Raw genomic sequence first — 21,405 nt, 5'->3', positions numbered from 1 at the left:
TGTCTTCTTGCTCTGCCTCTTCGTAAATCAAGGGGTAAAAAACATTGACGGTATGAAACATGACTCGGCATAATTCTGTTCTCATCCAATTCCTTCATAATATGCACATGTGGTTTAAAGCAAATCTCCTGCATTGCGAGGACTGAAGCGTCATTTCCACAACGTCAACTCCTTTATCTCCATGTTGGTCAAACCTTTTTTTTATTTTGCAGTATTGTTAAATGAATCATATTAATCTTTATTGTGTTGAACTCTGTGCTCCCTGTTGCTTTACGCCTGTAAAGAAATGCTGTGATCTCTTCTTTTTCTCTCTCAATCATTTCTCCTCTATGTCTTGATCAGAGGTGGAAACACTCCTGCCATCTGCTCTATGATGCAACTGGGCTTTATGTAATGAGATCTTTCATCTTCCACACTGTTCCTTCATTGTAGGGTCTCCACCACCCACACTTTGTTTACTCTTAGGGCCGGATCTATCAAAGGTTTGCGTGTATAAAAACGTGAGCTATTTCACTGCGCACGCTAAAAAATGTACAAACTGATCTATCAACAGCGTGCTAAAAGGATTTGGTCTTTAAAACGTGCTAAATAGCGCCTCTTATCCATTTAGTACTTTTTCTGCAATGAATATGCAATATGGGGCGTTTACACGCAAAAGTGCGTCTTGTGGGAGGAGAACATGTAAATATATTAATTTAGCACTCGCAAAGTGATTTATCAAACCTAAAAGCAATTTTGCTGACGGTATCTGACTCTATATTTAACACGTTTCTAAAGAAGGTGCAAATGGTCTGTATGCATAATTGCGCACACATGGCAGCGGTTATTGTCGCAAGAAGGAGACATGGAAATGAAGCAAGGAGACGCAGAGAACGCATTTTTTCACTCCGTGTGAATATTTTTGGAATGAACGAGGAAACGATCATCAAAACATATCGTTTATCCAGCATTGCCGTTTTGGAGCTGTTGGGGGAACTCCGAATGGATTTGGAGCCAGCCACAAGGAGGACCCACGCAATACCAGATATCACAAAACTCCTTGCAACATTGCACTTTTTTGCATCTGGGTCATTCCAGCGTACGGTTGCAGCGAGAGCTGGGATCTCCCAATCTCGTTTTTCAGAAGTGCTGTCCGACGTTCTAAATGCCATGTCGCCCTGACGCCCTACCGGAGAACCCCGACCTCTGCGCCTGTGGAGCAACATGCCAATGCTGCGGGGATGCATACATCATCTTATCAACAGTCACTTCTTGTGAGCCATTTGGTATGTGCATTTTTCTACAGGCCGATACAAAACACCTGGTTTTTTTTTTTTTTTTTTTTACTGCGGTGAAGTAGAAATTCAGCCACATACCACCTTAGGGAATAAAGGTTGCCAAAGTTTATATATATATATATATATATATATTTCTTTTTTTGGAGGGGGTGGGAGGGTCACTGTAAGATTAAAATTTCTTAATGCACTAGTTTGCAGAAACTACAAACTACTTTGCCGCAAACCACAAAACGCGCAAAACCATCATTTAAATAGGGCGTCTCCAACAGTTTTGCACCTGCCACCAGTTACGCAATCGCTCTTGTTAAATCACCCGCAAACCATGGTTCAGCCCCTCGCGCAAAATTCCAGTTTGCGAGCGCAAATTACTGCACGCAAAATTGGATCTTGATAAATCCGGCCCTTAGTGTGCTTTATTTTTGTTTAGTTTTTTTTTATATATATATATATCATGAACCACTTTGGGCGTTTCAGATCAAGCTCATCATAGTGGTTTAAGTCCAGACATAAATCAAATGGAAGATTGGAAGCAAGACTTGAAAGTCGACTCAATCTGACTTTATTTTGGCTATTTTGCAAACAGGATGGTATGGAAGAAGCTTCTAAAGATGTAGCTTTAAAAGAGAAGGAGCTGAAATCACCACTTAATGAATAACTAAACCCCAGATCAACTTCTGCAGCCCAAGTATTTACAGAAAAGGCAAATTAAGGCCGACATGTTCAAGAGTCCATCAATTGAATTTAAGAAATAATCCAAATAGAAATCTTATTTTTGGGATTTTTAATTGCAAAAAAAAAAAAACCTACCTCATGTTGATCCATCACATGAAACCCAATAAAATCAGTTAAAGTGGTTTATAAGGCAAGACTTATTTTATTAGAGTTCTGTAATGTGATTTTATGTCAAAGAAAGTCCAACTTGTAAACTTTCTGGACATGTTCTTACCTATGTCGTATGCCAGGAAGTCTGCAGAAAAACACTTTGCTCCGTTGCTTAGAGACGTGTCATTGTGAGTGTTTCCTCCAAACACCAGCATCGTCCCGCTCAGCAGCACCGCTGAGTGGAGGTACCGCGGCAAACCGCTCTCCCTGAGAATCAGCCTGCATGCACAGGGCCAAAAACACGCCGGTGAGAGATTATAGACGGGGTGAGATGTTTAAAAAAATGCTCATTTGTCGAGAATGTGGGACTTTCTTTGTGTGTGTTTCTGTTTGCTAATCTAATCTAATCTAATCTGCTGTATAAACAGAGATTTTGTCAAACTGATGCCGTAGAGGCCCACTCTGCACATCCTTACTTTCTTGTGATGGAAAGCACAACAGGAAGCATTCCACTCTGTTTGAGCCTGTCTTTAGCATGCTTCAGCTTTTTCTGGATCTACCAGATCCAGAAGTAGGAAGAATTTTGTAAAACAAAATCTTCTTTACGGAACCTTTGCTTATCTGATAATTAATTGATTCATTGAAAAAGAAAAAAATATCAACAGATTAATTGAATTGATAAATAATCTTTGGGTTAATCTTAGTCTAGAGTGTTGGAGTTAAGTAGAAATATCTAAAACTAAAGAAAATCCAAATTTGAATTACTAAAAAAGATCCTTCCTTCCTTCCTTCCTTCCTTCCTTCCTTCCTTCCTTCCTTCCTTCCTTCCTTCCTTCCTTCCTTCCTTCCTTCCGAACGCCCGCCTGCCCGCCCCCCTGCATTAATAACAAAGATAACTTTTCATCATTTCATATTTTTAGAGAACTATTTATCATGTATACAAACCCCTGAACTAACTGTGATATATTCTGGTGTACTACATCATATAGAACTGAGTGGTGATATTAGATGATGTACTGATATATCGGGTAATTCTGTGGTTGAAGCATAATCATTTACAGCAGTCAGAAACAGGAGATAATGATCAGACTGGAGGTTTGACCTCAGGTGACACTAAACAGATGGACGTCTGAAAGAGGAAGCTCACATTGATCACACACACAAGTGTAACAGTCACCAGGATGAATGAGCTCTGGTCCCAGTGCAACTTGTCTCTGTGGCTCTCACTTTCCAACAGCAAATAAATGCTGCACCCTTGCGTCACTTGAAACGCTGAACTTGGGAACATTTCCAGACTGAAATGTTCTTGTGATCCTCTGGTGGGACACTGGTTTGTGAAAAGCTTCTCTGACTCATTGAATACACTCCAAGGGCCTGTTCCAATAAAACCAGTATTGAAGAAACAGAATTCCTTTCCTCTTAGGCGTGTGTGTGTGGATGACCGCAGTTGTTGTGAAGTGAGGACATTTTGCTAATTGTTAGGTTTAGGGCTAAGGTATTAATTGGGTTAGGGTGAGGTATGTATTGGTAAGGGTTTGATTTAAGGTTAGTTTTAGGGTTAGGGCATAGAAAGGGTTGAAAATGACTGAAAATCAATGGAAGTCAACCAGATTTAACACATGGTCCTCACTACATATAGCAAAACAAACATGTGTGAATGTGTGTGTGGAACTGCATGTAACTGAAGGCAACTCTCTGGTTTAGTGACCCCAGCCTGTGGTGACTGCCCTTCATGCCAACTGTTCAGTCATTAGAGCCGAGCACAGCCACTGTAAAACACACCAGCCAACGCAGACGCAGACATCTTAGGAGGTCTTAGCCCTGCTGAGAGCGACTTCTCTGAGTCATTGAGGTCAAGTCATTGAGAACAACTGTGGCTTCTTTTGTTACTGCAGTCACTCTCCCTGTTATCTAAAACTGTCCCAGAGTACAAACTAATGATATAATATATATCCATCCATCCATTATCTGACACGCTTGTCCCGAATGGGGTGGCGAGGGGTGCTGGTGCCTATCTCCAGCTGTCAATGGGCGAGAGGCGGGGTCCACCCTGGACAGGTCTGCAGTCCATCGTAGGGCAACACAGAGACAAACAACCATTGTTACTCACTCACACCTAAGGAGAATTTAGAGAAGCCAATTAACCTAACAGTCATGTTTTTGCACTGTGGGAGGAAGCCGGAGTACCTGGAGAGAACCCACGCATGCTCAGGGAGAACATGCTAACTCTATGCAGAAAGACCCGGGGCCGGGAATCTAACCCAGAACCTTCTTGCTGCAGGGCAGCAGTGCTGCGCCTGCTGCATCTAATTGGCAGCCCTCCAGCTGGATCCTACTGTGTTCTTTGGAGGTTGACTGAAACTGTCAAACCAGGTAAGTGACTCACATGGATAATCATCCTCCATCAGATTATCATGGACACTTACACTAGTAGACATTCAAAATTTCCCCACTTTCCTTGGCTGGTCCTTGGCTGGTCCTTGGCTGGTCGTTGGCTGGTCGTTGGCTGGTCGTTGGCTGGTCCTTGGCTGGTCCTTGGCTGGTCCTTGGCTGGTCCTTGGCTGGTCGTTGGCTGGTCGTTGGCTGGTCCTTGGCTGGTCCTTGGCTGGTCCTTGGCTGGTCCTTGGCTGGTCCTTGGCTGGTCGTTGGCTGGTCCTTGGCTGGTCCTTGGCTGGTCCTTGGCTGGTCCTTGGCTGGTCCTTGGCTGGTCCTTGGCTGGTCCTTGGCTGGTCGTTGGCTGGTTCGCTACAATTCTTTTTCAAACATCTAAAATATTCTTTCTGTCATGATTTGTGGACATTAAGATCTAAAGGGAAGCATCATCTCCTGGTCAGACCCTGTAATTCAGTGAGAGGGCGGAGTCAGAGTAAAAAAAAAGCACGCCCAGGAGAAGGCCAGTGGCTGGAAGCTGGAGGGGATTTTACTGCCATTCGGCTGCCATTTAGGTGACTTTGAACTGGGAAGGGCCATTTTGAATGGCTGCTACTGTAGCTGTGCTTTTCTCCTACTGGAGTTTCCAGTGATGGGTGGGGTCCCGCCACAACTGCAGCCACTGCAGATCCGCCTCTCATGTTCTAAATAAACGCAGTTTAATTTTCCCACTGTCCGTCTCACCTGGATTCTCTGTCGTACGTTCTGAGTCTTATTGCAGGTGTCCCTTCCTCTAAACTGGCAATTCCACCAAATCTATGTTACTGTAACAAGATGCACACCTTTAACTCATTAATTTACAGGTTTCTTAATAATCTTAAAGATCATGGAGATTTTTTAGATGTTTTTGGAAAATGTAAAATAGGCCCTTCCTGTCCTTTGGTTTAAAAACCAGGTAAGATGTCTACCTTTATGCATTAAATCATTGTTTGAAAACATCTTGTTTTCCTTTCTCTAAAGTTATCTTTGTCTGATTAATTTCATTCTCATGCTAATTTATGTGATTGGGAACATAATGGAAAGATCAGCATTAATGTGTATTTATTTAATGGACTAAAGTCAGGAAGCTTCCTGCTCTCACCATGTTCTGGTGCCAACGCTGTAGCGGTACATGTGGTCCACCAGGCCGTATTTGTTGTTGCTCAGAGCCTTGTATCCCCCGTGGACGTAAACACAGCCGCTGGCTTCATCGTACACGCTGCTGTGTCCGTAACCTCCCTGAACCACGGCGCCTCCAACAGACACAACCTGCCACAAGTTTGACCCTGAAGCACAAACAGAGAGACCAAGCTGATAAATAGAGAACAAATAAAACACAAATTCCTGATGCAGATACAACTTTTCTTTGGTAGAAATAAAAAGAAATGAAAACAAGAGGAGAAAACTATAAAATAAAATATAATTCATACTCAAAAAGGTTTTGAGAGTAACTTTGCTGTTTTCTGCAGTTCTATTTATTTAGATATTTATAATAAGCCATAGTTATTTATTTTTTTATTTCATATTGTATCTTTTTTATATGTATTCTTGTTCAAATATTGGTCCAATCTTTATTTTTTTAATTTAATGATTTAAAATATTTTATATTTATATTTGATCTTTTTTAATAATTCCTTTTAGAAATGCCCAAAAAACCTATATCCAATTTTCTGCTAATTTGCATACCGTATATTTTGTATTTGTATTTTTTGTTATATTTGATTTTCAAATTTCTCTTTCAGCAATTTTCTTTTCAGATGGTTCTTTAAACATCTCTGTACATGTTTGGCCAGTATTTCTTCTGGAAAGAGGAGCAAAGATGCATTTTTTATTGGCAACAATATGTACAGAGCATGACGAGAAGAGAACGTGTAAAAAGGATCTATAAAACACAATTGAAAAGACAAATCATAAAACTCTAAAAATAGTACAAATTCTTTGGAAAAATACAATTAAAAAGATTATAAATAGAAATAAGAAAATGTAAATAAAATTATTTTAAAATATTACTCCTGAAATCTAATTTTGATTCTGAAGTTTTTTCAAGTTTCATTTCTGTTTTTTTGTTGTTTTTTTTATTCCGTTTATAAAGAATTTTATTTACTTCCAACAATAATTGTACAAAATTCACTTCATAATAAGCTTTCCATAAATCTGTCATCAGTGATGCACTCTGGGTGTCTGGTCCCCATAAAAGAGAACAAAACAAAGCTATAGTTTGACATAGTCAGAGGAGGTCCCTGTTGCATTTTGCCAAAAGCCATAATGCCTGTGGAAGAAGGCCCACTGCCTGATTCCCACACTAACCAGTAAATGCTGCAGAAAACAACTACTGTACATAACGATGGTAGCTTTAGGGTTCAGGATGGTCTCCTTTATTGGGTAGATAATTAATCACCACCTTCTGTCATGATCCTGAACATTTAGAGATATAATCCACAGACATGCTCTGACTTTTTTTGCTGCATATTGAACAGTTTCCATATCACTGAAGATTTTAGATACAAACTTAATAACGTTTGCAGCTCTAATGCAGCCAAAAGGCCTAGAAAGATGAGATGTTAGAAAAGAATGCAAAAAGAACAAGAAGGAACAGGTTGATGCTTTGACGTAAAATTGGAACGATAAGAACACAGAAGGTCAACTACCATCGCATCTCTGGCAGCTAATTGCTGTGAACCGGCCTCAGCAAGGTCATTAAAACCAGTTACTTCCTATTTTACACTCCATTTCTACTCCCACTTGTTCTCTTCCAGGCTGACTCTTAGCTACCCCTCTAAGGTCTAATGATGCTCCGTGCAAACTAACACCATGGCAATGTCATGAGAAGAAAAGGGCAGCCAGAGACAGAAAGGCTGAGTGGAGGAGCGGACGATGAGGAGAGACAGACAGAGGTTGGACGATAAAAGGAAAAAAGATGCAAATCATAATTCAGAAGAGGAGAGAGGAGGATAAAAAAATGTTTAGGAAGAGGGAAGAGACAAGAAGAGGAAAAACTGGAAGGAGGAAGAGAGAAGGATTCATTAGTCACTGTCTTCTCCCAGACGCTCTGGCCTTGGTGCCACCTCTTCTTAATGACCACTTTCACTGTACACCACTGTGTGTGTGACTCATTGTTTGGCAATCTGTCTGTGTGTGTGTGTGTGTGTGTGTGTGTGTGTGTGTGTGTGTGTGTGTGTGTGTGTGTGTGTGTGTGTGTGTGTGTGTGTGTGTGTGTGTGTGTGTGTGTGTGTGTGTGTGAGGGGAGAAGAAAAATATGTGTTTTTTTAAGCTTGGTCAACGAGTCCAGTCCAGTTCAATAAAAACACTGCAACACCGCCATCTAGTGGCGATGCTCTGCAATGATAAAGACCTGAATTTAGCTGCTGTTTAGATGAAAGGTATTTAATTGGTCGGTCCTGGGCTGAATGTCAGGCACATACACTATATTGCCAAAAGTATTTGCTCACCTGCCTTGACTCACATATGAGCTTAAGTGACATCCCGTTCCTAATCCATAGGGTTCAATATGACGTCGGTCCACCCTTTGCAGCTAGAACAGCTTCAACTCTTCTGGGAAGGCTGTCCACAAGGTTTAGGAGTGTGTTTATGGGAATTTTTGACCATTCTTCCAGAAGCGCATTTGTGAGGTCGCACACTGATGTTGGACGAGAAGGCCTGGCTCTCAGTCTCCGCTCTAATTCATCCCAAAGGTGTTCTATCGGGTTGAGGTCAGGACTCTGTGCAGGCCAGTCAAGTTCATCCACACCAGACTCTGTCATCCATGTCTTTATGGACCTTGCTTTGTGCACTGGTGCACAGTCATGTTGGAAGAGGAAGGGGCCAGCTCCAAACTGTTCCCACAAAGTTGGGAGCATGGAATTGTCCAAAATGTCTTGGTATGCTGAAGCATTCAGAGTTCCTTTCACTGGAACTAAGGGGCCAAGCCCAGCTCCTGAAAAACAACCCCACACCATAATCCCCCCTCCACCAAACTTTACACTTGGCACAATGCAGTCAGACAAGTACCGTTCTCCTGGCAACCGCCAAACCCAGACCCGTCCATCAGATTGCCAGATGGAGAAGCGCGATTCGTCACTCCAGAGAACGCGTCTCCACTGCTCTAGAGTCCAGTGGCGGCGTGCTTTACACCACCGCATCCGACGCTTTGCATTGCACTTGGTGATGTATGGCTTGGATGCAGCTGCTCGACCATGGAAACCCATTCCATGAAGCTCTCTGCGCACTGTTCTTGAGCTAATCTGAAGGCCACATGAAGTTTGGAGGTCTGTAGTGATTGACTCTGCAGAAAGTTGGCGACCTCTTCGCACTATGCGCGTCAGCATCCGCTGACCCCGCTCCGTCAGTTTACGTGGCCTACCTCTTCGTGGCTGAGTTGCTGTCGTTCCCAAACACTTCCATTTTCTTATAATACAGCTGACAGTTGACTGTGGAATATTTAGGAGCGAGGAAATTTCACGACTGGATTTGTTGCACAGGTGGCATCCTATCACAGTTCCACGCTGGAATTCACTGAGCTCCTGAGAGCGACCCATTCTTTCACAAATGTTTGTAAAAACAGTCTGCATGCCTAGGTGCTTGAATTTATACACCTGTGGCCATGGAAGTGATTGGAACACCTGATTCCAATAATTTGGATGGGTGAGCAAATACTTTTGGCAATATAGTGTATCAGAAGGTATTTGACCTAATATGACATTTTTAACAGATTTGGGATTAATCACCCTTTGTGAATGTAAAGATAGAATGGATTGATGAGAGTTTTTCTATCATGGATTTAATCCATCTCCATCTCCCCCAAGGGCCTAAAAGTTTATTTACTGTTACATCCAAACATGGGAATTTACCTACTGAGCTTACATAAAAACATTGAAAAACTATATTTAAAAGAATAATTGAGAAAAATAAATAGACCATTAAATTGGAAAATGGAAAAAATTACCTTCGTACAAAACATTTGGAAAAACTAAATAAAAATGTTCAATATATCATAAGGTTGAAGTTCATATACCCCTCTCTAGATGTGCTGCATTTTACATTCAAAGTAGGTTTTTGGTGATGACCAAAACAAAAAAAAGGCATAATACAGTAATAATGGGAGAAATAGTGGTTTTTTACATTTTCTGGTTTCTTTGTTGATTACGGCTAATTCAATAATAGGAGGCCAAAGAGTCCAGAAAGGAAAATCAAAGTTAGGTGTCTTAGAAAATATAAAATGCTTAAATAAAGAGATACAAAATATCCATATATGAACAGCCACATAAACCTTTATGGAAACCGGTTTTGCCAGTTTAATAAAAACAAAATCAAAAGAAAAAAAAACCCACCAAACTAAACATTTATGTTATAATTATGACTTAGCCAAGCTGACTTTGGAGACTTAGGAGTCTAGACTTCTGTAGGAGGGTGAGTAATACCAGTTAAAATAGCTGGGCTCACCTCCACACATAGCCTGGGCTGTGGAACCCGTCTCCCTGAGAGAGGATGAACTCTCTCCTACTTTAGAGTGGCCCAAGCTCAGCAATGCCCCACCAGCTCAGCAATCTCATGTTGGAGTTCAGTCTGGTAGCTGAGAGGGTTGTGTTCAAGGGTTGCTAGTGGAGGAGGTCCCTTACTGCTGTCTCAGCCTACAGGCCGAATGGTAGTGAGGTTTACCTGGCTTTCTAAGCTGCGTTCACACCAAACGCACCAGAAGCAGCAAAAACCCATCTGGTGCTTAATTTCTGATGCTTATACAAGTTTAGTTCTGACGCGCGGCTGAAGCAGCAAAGGGTCTGACGCGCGTTGGGCGGAGCTTCACTATCCTTTCTCTGCCTTGCAGCTATATTTGCTGTGATCAGTGGGAATAAAGTAGTTCTAATATGTTTTTAAGTGAGAAAATACACCTGAAAACTCAATCTGTGCAGTCAGTTCATCCAGATTACCATCCTGCCTTCCAATATTATTTCTGTCGGAGCCGCTCAGACCCCCACATACCGGTGGTACGCTATCAGTAGGAATCCCATTTAACAGCAGCCTATGGCCCGGTCGCCTCCTCGTGGTTTGCCGCGGCGGCTGGTAGGTGGTTTACATGTACGTAATCCAAACTGCAGGCACCAGGATAATAAAAGCTAACATGTTTTGCCGGCAGGTTTCAGCAGTTTAAGTTAATTTAGGCGTTAATAAACAGTTTCAGAGGAGTGATCATAGTGATCTGTATCATCAGTTCTGTGTCTGTCTCCCTGCTAGTTCCCAGATCAGCTTCTCTGATTGGTTGATGTGGCGCGTCCAGCAGCAAAAGTTTAATTTTTCCATCTCGAGCAGCAGTGCGTTTGCAGCGCTTCACGCACTTCGGATGCTTAAACACTCATGACGCGCTGCTTCAGCTGCTCAGACGCGCTGCGGGACATTTTGCTGCGCCTTGACGGACATCAACCATTGCCTTTGCATGTAAACTAGCTGCTCCTGCTGCGTTTGGTGTGAACCCAGCTTAGTGTTTCTGGAGAGGTTGTTGGAGAGTACCCCTTCTGCGGATTCCATCATTCTGCTGGGAGAAATGAGAGTGACAATTGAAGGGGCGTAATCGTGAGATACTGGCCCCCAGCTACGGTATGAACTTGAGCATTATTGGACTTCAGTGCAAGTCATGGGTTGCCCATAATAAACACAACATCCAAGCATAAGGATGTCCATCAGTGCACCTGGTACCAGGACATACTAGGCCAAAGGTCCATGATTGAATTTGTAGTCATATCTTCTTTAACCACATGTCTTGGACACTCGGAAGAAGAGGTGGAGTTGTCTACTGACCACCACCTTATGGTTAGTTGATGGAGGAAGAGGAAAAACCAAGTCAGACTCAAGTGAGAAGGGCAGGTCTGCAGGGATCATTTAGTGGGACCCTTGGTCAGGGACATGTTCTACACCCCCCTTCCGGAGAGCTCCCCTGAGATTCCCAGGGAGGCTGAGGATATAGAGTCAGAGAGGACAATGTTCTCTGCCGCTATTCTTGATGCAGCCTCCATAGCTGTAGTCGTAAGTTCTGTGATGCTTGTCGGGGAGGATATCCCAGCATGCCGTGGTGGTTACCGGCAGTAGGTGATGCTGCCAAGGTGAAGCAGACCCATCAAGATTGTTTGTCTTGTGAGACTCCTTAGGAAGCCACCAGCTAACCTTAAGGCCAGGTGTGCTGGTGCCTGGGGGGTCAAAATGGTAAAATCAAGGGCCTGGAAGGAGTTTAGAGAGACCATGATAAAAGACTATTGGTCTGCCTCAAAGCAGTTCTGGCAAACCATCTGGTACCTCTGGAGGGGAAAGGAGTGCTGCGCTACCTCTGTTTTCAGTGGGGCCAGAGGGCCGCTGACCTCCAATAAGGGTAGTGTCAGAGAGTGGAGGGAATATTTTAAGGATTGCCTGAACCTAGCTGATGCTTCCCTGCTTCCCTGGCAGAAGCAGAGAATAGATCCTCTCAGTCGGACTATTTCGACACCCAGGCTGAAGTCAACAAGGTGGTCAAAAAACTCCATATATTGATATATATGATTTCAATCATTCATCATTTTTGTTTATTATTGCTTTTGTCAATTTTAATTTCTTTTACTGTCAGCAGATTTTCTTTATCTTTAATGGAAGAGTGTGTAAACTTCATTCTCAACTGTATGTTTCAGATTTCCCCTGGATGTCCCTTGATGTCCCCAGGACTGTCCCCTGGACTCCAGGCAGGTCACATCAGCAGGTGGCCTGGAGGCGGCCCAGGACATGCTGCAGGGACCATGTGTCTTGTCTGACCCTGCAGCACCTTTCACGTCTCCAAGAGGAGCTGGAGGAGGTGTCTGGGATGAGGGAGGACTAAGACTGTGACTCAGCCTCTGATGAAGATGAGTAGGAATAGTAGTGATATTTCCTAAATATGAGATATAATCTCATCAGAACTTTACTTCTTTCTCAATGCCTCTAGATTAGATTTTCTATAGCTAATACTAGCTAACTAGCTAGAAAACTTCCCTAAATGCAACACATCTTGGTGTAATATTTTTGCTACACGCTGGTTTGCTTCCTCTAGTTTCTTTTTATTTCATTAAATTATTTGCATCGCCTGGTTAACTCTGTTAAGACTATTTTAAATAAACATAAGAAAAGAGAGGTGCCAGAAAGTGCACTTACTGATGTTGTACTCCTGAACCTTATTGATGTAGCTGTAGATGGGCGAGTAGCCGAAGAAGATCAGCATCACCGGGTCGCCATTGGACAGCTCCACCACATGAGCTGTGTGGCCCTCCACAGCATAAAGAGGAGCTGGTTTCCGTGGTGACCAGGTACGAGTGGGAATGTTAAACAACCACAGCTCGTCTGTGATGTTGGCCGGCCCCCCCTCCAGCTTTCCACCAAACATGTAGATGTCATCCTGCAGATAGACAAGCGAAAGGTTAGTTCTGAGCTGTGCAGATGTTTGCTTTCTGTAAAGCTGTACTTGACGGACACACAATATTCATTTCAGTCATTTCAGTTCAGGTTTGAGTTCATTTTAGTAGACTATTAGGCTTTAACAAAGACCTTCCCATGTTAGACAGACAAAAAATAAATGTGTTCAACATAATTGGGCAGAACATAAATAAATCCTCCAAACAAAGGGATGGTTATATTTAGGTGTTTATTTTTTGTTATTTAAGTAAAAGTTAGAAAAGGTCCTGTGCAATGCCCTGCTATCACCAATGCTTCAGACAGCCGATGCATAGACCTCTTTTATTATCTCTTTACTTTCTTTCTAATAAACAGTGCATACAGCTTTTCACATGATATGAAGCAGACAGATGTGACTTTTCCACTAATAAAATCAGTGATGCCTTAAAACATTAAGTTTTACCAAAGAATCTATAATTTATTACAGTAAGTGATAAAAAAAAACAGACTTAACAATTTGAGGAGCCTGGAGAATACAAATAGATTATTACTAGATTCACCTTTATTTTGTTATTTGTTTTGGTATCAGGACAGAAAATTAATTTTCAATTTATGTTATTTTTTTGGTTAGAGATTAAAGTATTTCTATATTTCAAATCTTCAACACATTTTCTGAAAAAAGTTGCTGAATGACGGTGAGTCCAGGGTTTAAAAAGCATGAGGATGAGGATGATGAGGATATTTTTTGACCAATATCTGTAAAAAGCGTAAAGTTTAACTCCTTCCAGCCAGTAAGTGGCGCACTCCCACTCTCTTCCTCAGCATCATTTGGCTTCAATATAATATTGCCATCTGGTTAGGATGCCTCCTGGGCGTCTCCCTGGTGAGGTGTTCCAGGCATGTCCCACCAGGAGGAGAACCAGGGGGAGACCCAGGACCGTTGGAGGGACTAAGTTTCACAGCTTGCCTGGGGGCGCCTTGGGATTACCCCGGAGGAGCTGGCCCAAGTGGCTGGAGGGGGGGGGGACGCCTGGGCCCCCCTACTGAAGCTGCTACCCACGTGACATGACCCCTGATAATTTTTGTGTCTCTGCTTCTTTTTTGTGTCTCTGCTTCTGTCTCCTTGAACCCCAGTCGGCCTCGGCAGATGGCTGCTCACACTGAGCCTGGTTCTGCTGGAGGTTTCTTCCTGTTCAAAGGGAGTTTTTCCTCTCCACTGTCGCTACAAGCATGCTTAGTGTGAGGGATTGTATTTGAGTCAATGAGTCAATGCAATCAACTGGTTTTCCTTAAATAGAAAACTTTGAATCAATTTGACTGTATGATCTGGTTGAACTGTAAAGTGCCTTGAGATGACATGTGTTGTGAATTTGGCGCTATATAAATAAACTGAATAGAAAATTTAATTGAATTGATAAGCGGAAGATGGATGGATGGATGGATGGATGGATGGATGGATGGATGGATGGATGGATGGATGGACGGACGGACGGACGGACGGACGGACGGACGGACGGACGGACGGACGGACGGATGGATGGATGGATGGATGGATTGATTGATTGATTGATTTTATTTTCTGTTCTGCACTCCTCAGACGTTGTGTTGACTTAATGCTTTTTTTAAACAAGGTTTGGACATTTTCTAAAGTGACACATTTTTAAAGTGAATCCAAGATCCCTGGAAATCTGTTACAGGATTAAACTGTGGACAGATGTGTATGTAGACATCTACAGTACATGAATAAATAAACAAATAAATACATTAAACATACTTACACACATATATTATAAAGAGCTCAATATCCTATTATTATTTTCCTCTTGTTAAATATTAATATTATGAACAATATTTACCCCAAAATAAATGAATTAATAAAAAATGTAGGTGTGTTTAACCTGGTAGAGAGCCAGAGAGTGTCCATATCTGTAGAGAGGTCCGTTGCTGACTGGCACCACGTCCCATGCGCTGGTGTCCAGGTTGTAACTGCGCAGACAGAGAGAGAAACCTCAGCACTGAGCGCCACGAGGCTGACATTAAATAAAACACAGCCTGAAATACGCCAAGCGTACTTGAGCACCATGTGGTAGTTGGAGTAGTTGAAGGAGTAGCCTCCTACCACCCACATCAACCGAGAGTGGACCAAGGCGGCGTGGGAGGCCCGGCCCAGAGACTGAGCCGATGGCTTGATGCTGGGCAGCATCCAGAAGGCCTCTGTGGAGGGAACAGGGAGGGTGCAGTCGGGTCCTGAGGCAGAGAGAGAAGCAGATACTGTAGGACAGATACTGGGTGTTAAGGGTTATACCTGAAATAGCCTTAAGCAAGCTGAATCTGTTCCATCTAAATAATACTGCTAAAAATGATGACCCTCCATCTTCTCCTCTAAGAACTCAAACCATTAATCACGTTATAAAATGACCAGACTAATAGTTCCAGGGTTTATCCTTTGTTGTTGTCATTGTTTTTATCTTTTTCCACCTGTATTCTGTAGCACAGAAAGGGTTTCGAATAGAAGAAAAGAAGAAGCTTTGAGGCTGAGGTGCTTCTGCAGGAGAAAAACACACTTCAGGAACAGATGCATCAGTGAAACCTTCTACTGAACACCCAATGTTCAGCCAGCAGCTAACTGGAAACTCCCTCTATGGTGGTAAATTACTTTCACATTTAAACTGTGTGTACGAGACGCTGCTGGAAATAATCTTCCTCAGATTGACTTTGAATGTTTTCTTTAAGCTCATCCTTCTTGTTTTCACTCAACCATTCCTTTCTTTTAAGGACCTTTCATGCCTGAATGATACAAATGTCAGAGTTACAACCCAGTGGTTTGTGGAGAGTTCAGAAAGAGGAAATAAAAATGGGCAAAAAAGCTTTTCATTATCCCTAAATTTAATCTTTTTAAACATCATGATAAACTATAACTTATAAAAATATCATATTAATACAGAGATTTAAACTGAACGTTGAAGCTCATTATGTTAGACAGTGAGCACTAAACAAAGCTTAGCTAGCAGGCTCCTGACATGTGTTTGCAAAAAATACCTTGAGTCAGTCTGATTTATTAAAGTTTTAAAATACTTAAACTAAAATATAGTGCAAATCTAAAAGTGGACATAAATCTTTGTGAGGTACTGATGGACATTAAGCTCACCCCTCCCGTGACACACACACTTAAGCCACTGCAAAATCTTGAAATCTAAATAAGTGCATTTCTTCCTGAGTGAGACACTTTGGCAATGGAACGAGACAATTTACATTTTAAATAAGAAAAATCATTGCATTGTCTTATTTCAAGTGCATATAATGTATATATGGGGGGTTCAGCTAGTAAAATCATAACAATCCAATAAAAAAAAAAATCACTTCAATAAAGAAATCTGGACTTTATGGAAAATGTTTCATACCTGAAATGAACTAAAGTTATTTTCTTAAGCAAGCAGTGGGTCTTCAAAAGAGGTGACAGAAATAAATGGAGACAAATAAAAAATACACAGTAACTGTCATGCAGCGGATGGTTTCTCTCATCTAATTAATTCGGTATCAGTAATCATGGATTAATCAATAAATCAACATTTTGTATTGAGCAGTTTTGCACACTGACAAAGACACCACAGTGCTGTACAGGTGCGGGAATGTTAAGGGGGGTTTGGATGACTGTAATTTTCAATCAAAAGTATTTGTGCATTCTAACAGTGAATTTAAAGTTGCAGAGAGAAATATATTTTTATCATTTTAACTTTCACAATTACCCCTTTAAATTATTCAGTACATTTCTACTAACTGCATTCTGTTGTACCTTTTACCCTCTGGTCAAATAACCCAAAAACCATCGTCTGATAGTGGCAGTGGAAGCAGGTCACTGAACCGTGTGCACCCGGGTCAAACCACTTGGAAAATGACCCGAGTTAAAATCAGCGAGAGGTTAGACCAGGTTTGGTGCCAATGTGGAGCCAAATGCTGAGCAGTGTTTGAAAAACCTGCGTTAATGTGCTATTTCCAGTAGGATAGAGGCTTGGTGTCACATTCATACAGTTTACTATTTGTGCAGTGTAACATTTTCTGTCTTTCACAATTACAAAAAAATTACACCTATTTTAATTCTTTAGTGCAATTAAAAACATTATGCTATGTGAGTCACACATGAAAAATCTTTTGCATTTTCAGTTTTGCTCCAGTTGACCCAAAAGAAATGGTGTAAAAGAGGGGTGCCCAACCAGTCGATCGCGATCTACCAGTCGATCGTGGGCGGAGTTTCAGTCAATCGCGAGAAGTTTTACAATGTAGACCTATTTATGGCTATGACAAAAAAAAAAGTTTTAAAAAACACTAATCAAATCATTGATCACGAGAGGCCAACGTCTATTTTCCTAATAATCAAATGAAGAGTAAAAAGTATGCAGGGAACCTTTTTTTATGCATGCTGATTGCTGGGCATGGTTTGCCACGGTTACTAGGTTGCTACCAGGGACTCTAAAGCGCGAAGAAGAATCTGAAGAGATAATGAGATAATGGCCGTTTCTCAATATGCGTTCTTGAGCGTTCTCATGTGCTCGTGTACTCGTGACACGTCATCAGCCTCAGCCCGAGTACCGTTCCAATTCTCGAGAACGCCAGATCGAGAACGCACCAAATCCCCGGATGTTGTTCTCACCCCGCCCTCTTTATCGAGCATGCATCAGAGCAGACTTGTGCGTTCTTCAGACTGACCGCTTCCCCAGAATGCCCCGTGGCCGCAGCTTGATTCCAGACAGCGCTCACAGTGTTAAGTTAAACATTCCCTTTTCTGCTGCTGTTGTTCTTCAAAAGTACGTTTTTAAAATCGTTTGAGGCGATAACATTATACATTTAAGCCTCCCTGTGTGGCCTGTTTACAGAGTTAGTGCGAAATAAAATAAAAAAAGTCTGACGTTGAGCGGACCAGAGTGACCAGCAGACCTCCGAGGGTAACCGCAATTTTTAACCATACGCTTCTGTTCCGATACACATACGTGCTTGCGTGCTCACGTTCTCGTCAAGTCCGATCTTCCTGCATTCTCGCCAAGAACGGACTTGACGAGAACGCGAGAACGTACTCGCATTCTTGTGAATTGAAAAAGGGCCAATGACATCTATCACAACTGATGGGGCTCCATCTATGGTTGGACGCACTGCTGGATTCGTTGCTCTGTTCAAGCTGTCTGAAACTTTCCCGGATTTTTTGGATCAACCACTGCATCATTCATCAACAACAGCTGTGTGGCAATATTTTAAATATGAAGGATGTCATGGACGTTACGATGAAAATCGCTTGCTCTATTCAGGCCAGGAGTTTTCAGAGGCGTTTATTCCATGCCCAGATCGAGGAGGCAGGTGGAGACCACCCTGATCTGCTGCTGCACACCGACGTCAGGTGGCTGAGCCGTGGCAGATTCTTCCAAAGATTTTTGGAACTGTGTTGTTCTTCGATTCTATATAGAACAGACGAAGAGTGTAAACTTGTTCTGTATATTTATTTCCAAACTTCCACAGAACCTTTCAGTAGCAAGCTACATTCAGAACTGCCCTCTCGCTCTAGCCTCCAACCCGTGACGCTACACGCCGCATTGCATGCTGGGCAGAGTGCGAAATACGGGGGGGTCCGGGGGGGGTTAAATTTTGCCTCAAAAGCAACATTTTTTAGGGGGGGGGGGGGGGGGTCTTAAATTGTGTCAAAAAAATTTTAAAAATATATATTTTTTTGTCACTAATGGTCACTAAAATGTTTTTATGCTCAACATGTCTGGTATTTAAAATCAAAAACATTTATTCACAAATTAGTTCTGTTTTTTTGCCAAGTACAGCCAGCCAATCCTGTGTGCGTATGCAAATTAGCCATGTGCACGCTAAACAGAAGAAAGATGTAACGGGGCAGAAGAAGTTAGTTTTCTTAGCATGCACCGGTTTGCATGTTCAGTATTAGGAGCTGCCAGTTAATGTCAATCTTTTCCAGGTTATTAAGTTACATGTTTTATTTGTTACTGTTATGTCTGTTATATCATCAGAGTTTCTGTTATAATCTGAAGTACTTGTTGTTTCACTGTGAGTCTGGAAGGTATGTCCGTTAATGAAAATTTAGATCGGTATTGCGCAACAATCAGGAGATGGGGACCCCCCCCAAATATTGACAGGTATCTCGCACACTGATGCTGGGTATTGGAGTTCAAGAGCTGCCCGAAATTAAAGAAACAGTCAACCAACCATTCTGCTGTATGTTATATCTTCACATCCACATAGTTTGTAGCTAGTATTTTCCTATTTTTATCCGTTTTCCTGTTGAATTTTAATAAATCTGCCAGTTTCTCTGCCAAGGCCAATGCCCAGTGAAGTTTGAAGTGATCTTTGACAGATTTTATTTGTCATACACAAGTGTAAAACAAAAAGGAAATTTTGTTTGGAACAGCTCTCTGGACAATTTCATCCTTTTTTATTTATTTTTTTAATATATATGTTTATTGGTTATTTTTCCATTTTAATAAAGACAAACACAAATTAACATAACAATACACCGGCTAAAAAAAAAAATAATAAAAATAAATAAATAAATAAATAAAAAGTAAATATACATATAAATTAAATAAATGACGTGATAAAATAAAACAAACATATTAATGCAATATATTATGTAAAGCTACGTGAAAAAATAGCAAAAATATCAAGACCAGTATACAATATAAAGGGATCCCAAATATTATGAAACATATCATCTCTATTATGTAATTTACTAGTTAAAAAGTCCAGTGAGACATATTCAAGGACGGACCGTTGCCATTGTGTTGTGGATGGAACCTTATCTGTTATCCAGTTCAAAAGGACACATTTTCTAGCGCAGAATGTAAGCATCCTGTAAAGGTGTTTTTCACAATTCTTCTTAAGGCTTTTGTTTGTCACTCCCAGTAACATATGCATTGGGTTACACTCAGTGCTAACGGTGAAGATCTTATCCAACTTTTTCTTTATACTGAACCAGAATTGTTGAATTTTCCTACAGGATTAAAAAAATAAATAAAATATATATATATATATATATATATATATATATATATATATATATATATATATATATATATATATATATATATATATATATATATATATATATATATATATATATTTTTTTTATTTTTTTTTTTTTTACTACTTCTCAAGGCTGCACTTTAAAAAAGGATGAAATTGTCCAGAGAGCTGTTCCAAACAAAATTTCCTTTTTGTTTATATATATATATAAACAGTGATATAAACATATGACTGTAAATTTACAGTTCTAACGTTTTTTTTGTTTTTTTCTCTACTGGACTGTGTGTGTGTATCAATTGGTGTATTTCGATTTTTTTTGACTGCACAGCCTTCGTCTGGAGATCTTGGCTGCTCTTTTCTATAGTTTTGGTGAGTCTGATAAGTGAGTGAGTGAGTGAGTGAGTGAGTGAGTGAGTGAGTGAGTGAGTGAGTGAGTGAGTGAGTGAGTGAGTGAGTGAGTGAGTGAGTGAGTGAGTGAGTGAGTGAGTGAGTGAGTGAGTGAGTGAGTGAGTGAGAGTGATATGATGTGAACTTCTTATGAGATTGTTAAGTTCTGGTTTTGCAACCTATTTTTTGAAACAATTGATCATTTCCCCGTGTGTTGGACTTTCTGTTTATTCTCCACCTGTAAAAAATAAAAGACAAATACTGCCCATCCCTTGTGTTTGGCTTGGTAGATCTCGACATGCCATCAACTTCAAAAGTAGATCTTGGTTTAAAAAAGGTTGGGCACCCCTGGTGTAAAACAATCGTCCTGCATGTTTTTTTTTATTAGATCTTTTTTTCCTTAGCACAACTACAAAACACTGAATGGAGCTGCACAAATCTGCTGCTATGATTTTTAGCTTTGGAATAAGGAATGATTAAACAAGAAAGCATTTTTTTCCAGTGGAAGGGTGGAGAGAAAGAGAAATGGTCCAAGATAAAGTGTAAAAAAAACAAAACAAACACAGAGCAGCAGAAGCCAAGAGGAACAGGAAACATCAGCTTTCAGAATTCAACATGAATGTTTGAGTCCACTGAAGCAAAGCCATCACTCTGCAGAAGCTCCCAGATCTTAATGGATGCAAGAATAAGTAAAGCCAGCAGGTGGCGACAGCATACAACAAAGTTCCTGTTTGCTGATTACAGTTTCAGGTTAAAGAAGGAAAAAGGAAACATTCAGGAACATCGCTTGGCATAGAATATTTTATTTTAGCTGTTAAATATGTTCTATTGTGTTTTCTTTTTTATAGAATGTGTCTGGGCCCCTTTAAAGAAAAAAAAAAAAACAAAAGTAAAAATGACCAATACGCAAAACACACCTAAAATAAAATAACTACACAAAGACCAATAAATGGAAGATTTTAATGGAAGTTATCTGAAAAGTCACCTAAACATGCAGTAATAAAGCTCATTTCAGGTTGACCAATAACTGCACAGACAAGCTGTAATGATTACGACCATTGTCTGCAGACAGGCGGGGAATGTTGCCTGGATGTGAATTATG

The 21,405-nt window shown here is 41.0% G+C and overlaps 1 protein-coding gene across 4 annotated transcripts in view; it reads right to left on the bottom strand.

The window, feature by feature from the left end:
• The window catches only part of LOC119795242 (attractin-like protein 1), a 437,403-nt gene that overhangs the window by 350,101 nt on the left and 65,897 nt on the right, over nt 1-21,405 (bottom strand). For all 4 annotated transcript variants that reach the window (XM_038303135.1, XM_038303136.1, XM_038303137.1 and 1 more), the window contains exons 6-10: nt 14,960-15,134; nt 14,786-14,873; nt 12,651-12,891; nt 5,611-5,794; nt 2,224-2,378 (exon numbers count right to left, since the gene is read on the bottom strand). In XM_038303135.1, the coding sequence (XP_038159063.1) occupies nt 2,224-2,378; nt 5,611-5,794; nt 12,651-12,891; nt 14,786-14,873; nt 14,960-15,134 (843 nt within the window). The remainder of the gene's footprint in view (nt 1-2,223; nt 2,379-5,610; nt 5,795-12,650; nt 12,892-14,785; nt 14,874-14,959; nt 15,135-21,405) is intronic.

This window comes from Cyprinodon tularosa, unplaced genomic scaffold (genome assembly GCF_016077235.1).
Source record: "Cyprinodon tularosa strain WSP-4 unplaced genomic scaffold, ASM1607723v1 ctg505, whole genome shotgun sequence".
NCBI classification, from domain to species: Eukaryota; Metazoa; Chordata; class Actinopteri; order Cyprinodontiformes; family Cyprinodontidae; genus Cyprinodon; species Cyprinodon tularosa.
This window is presented reverse-complemented; position numbering and strand designations above follow the sequence as displayed.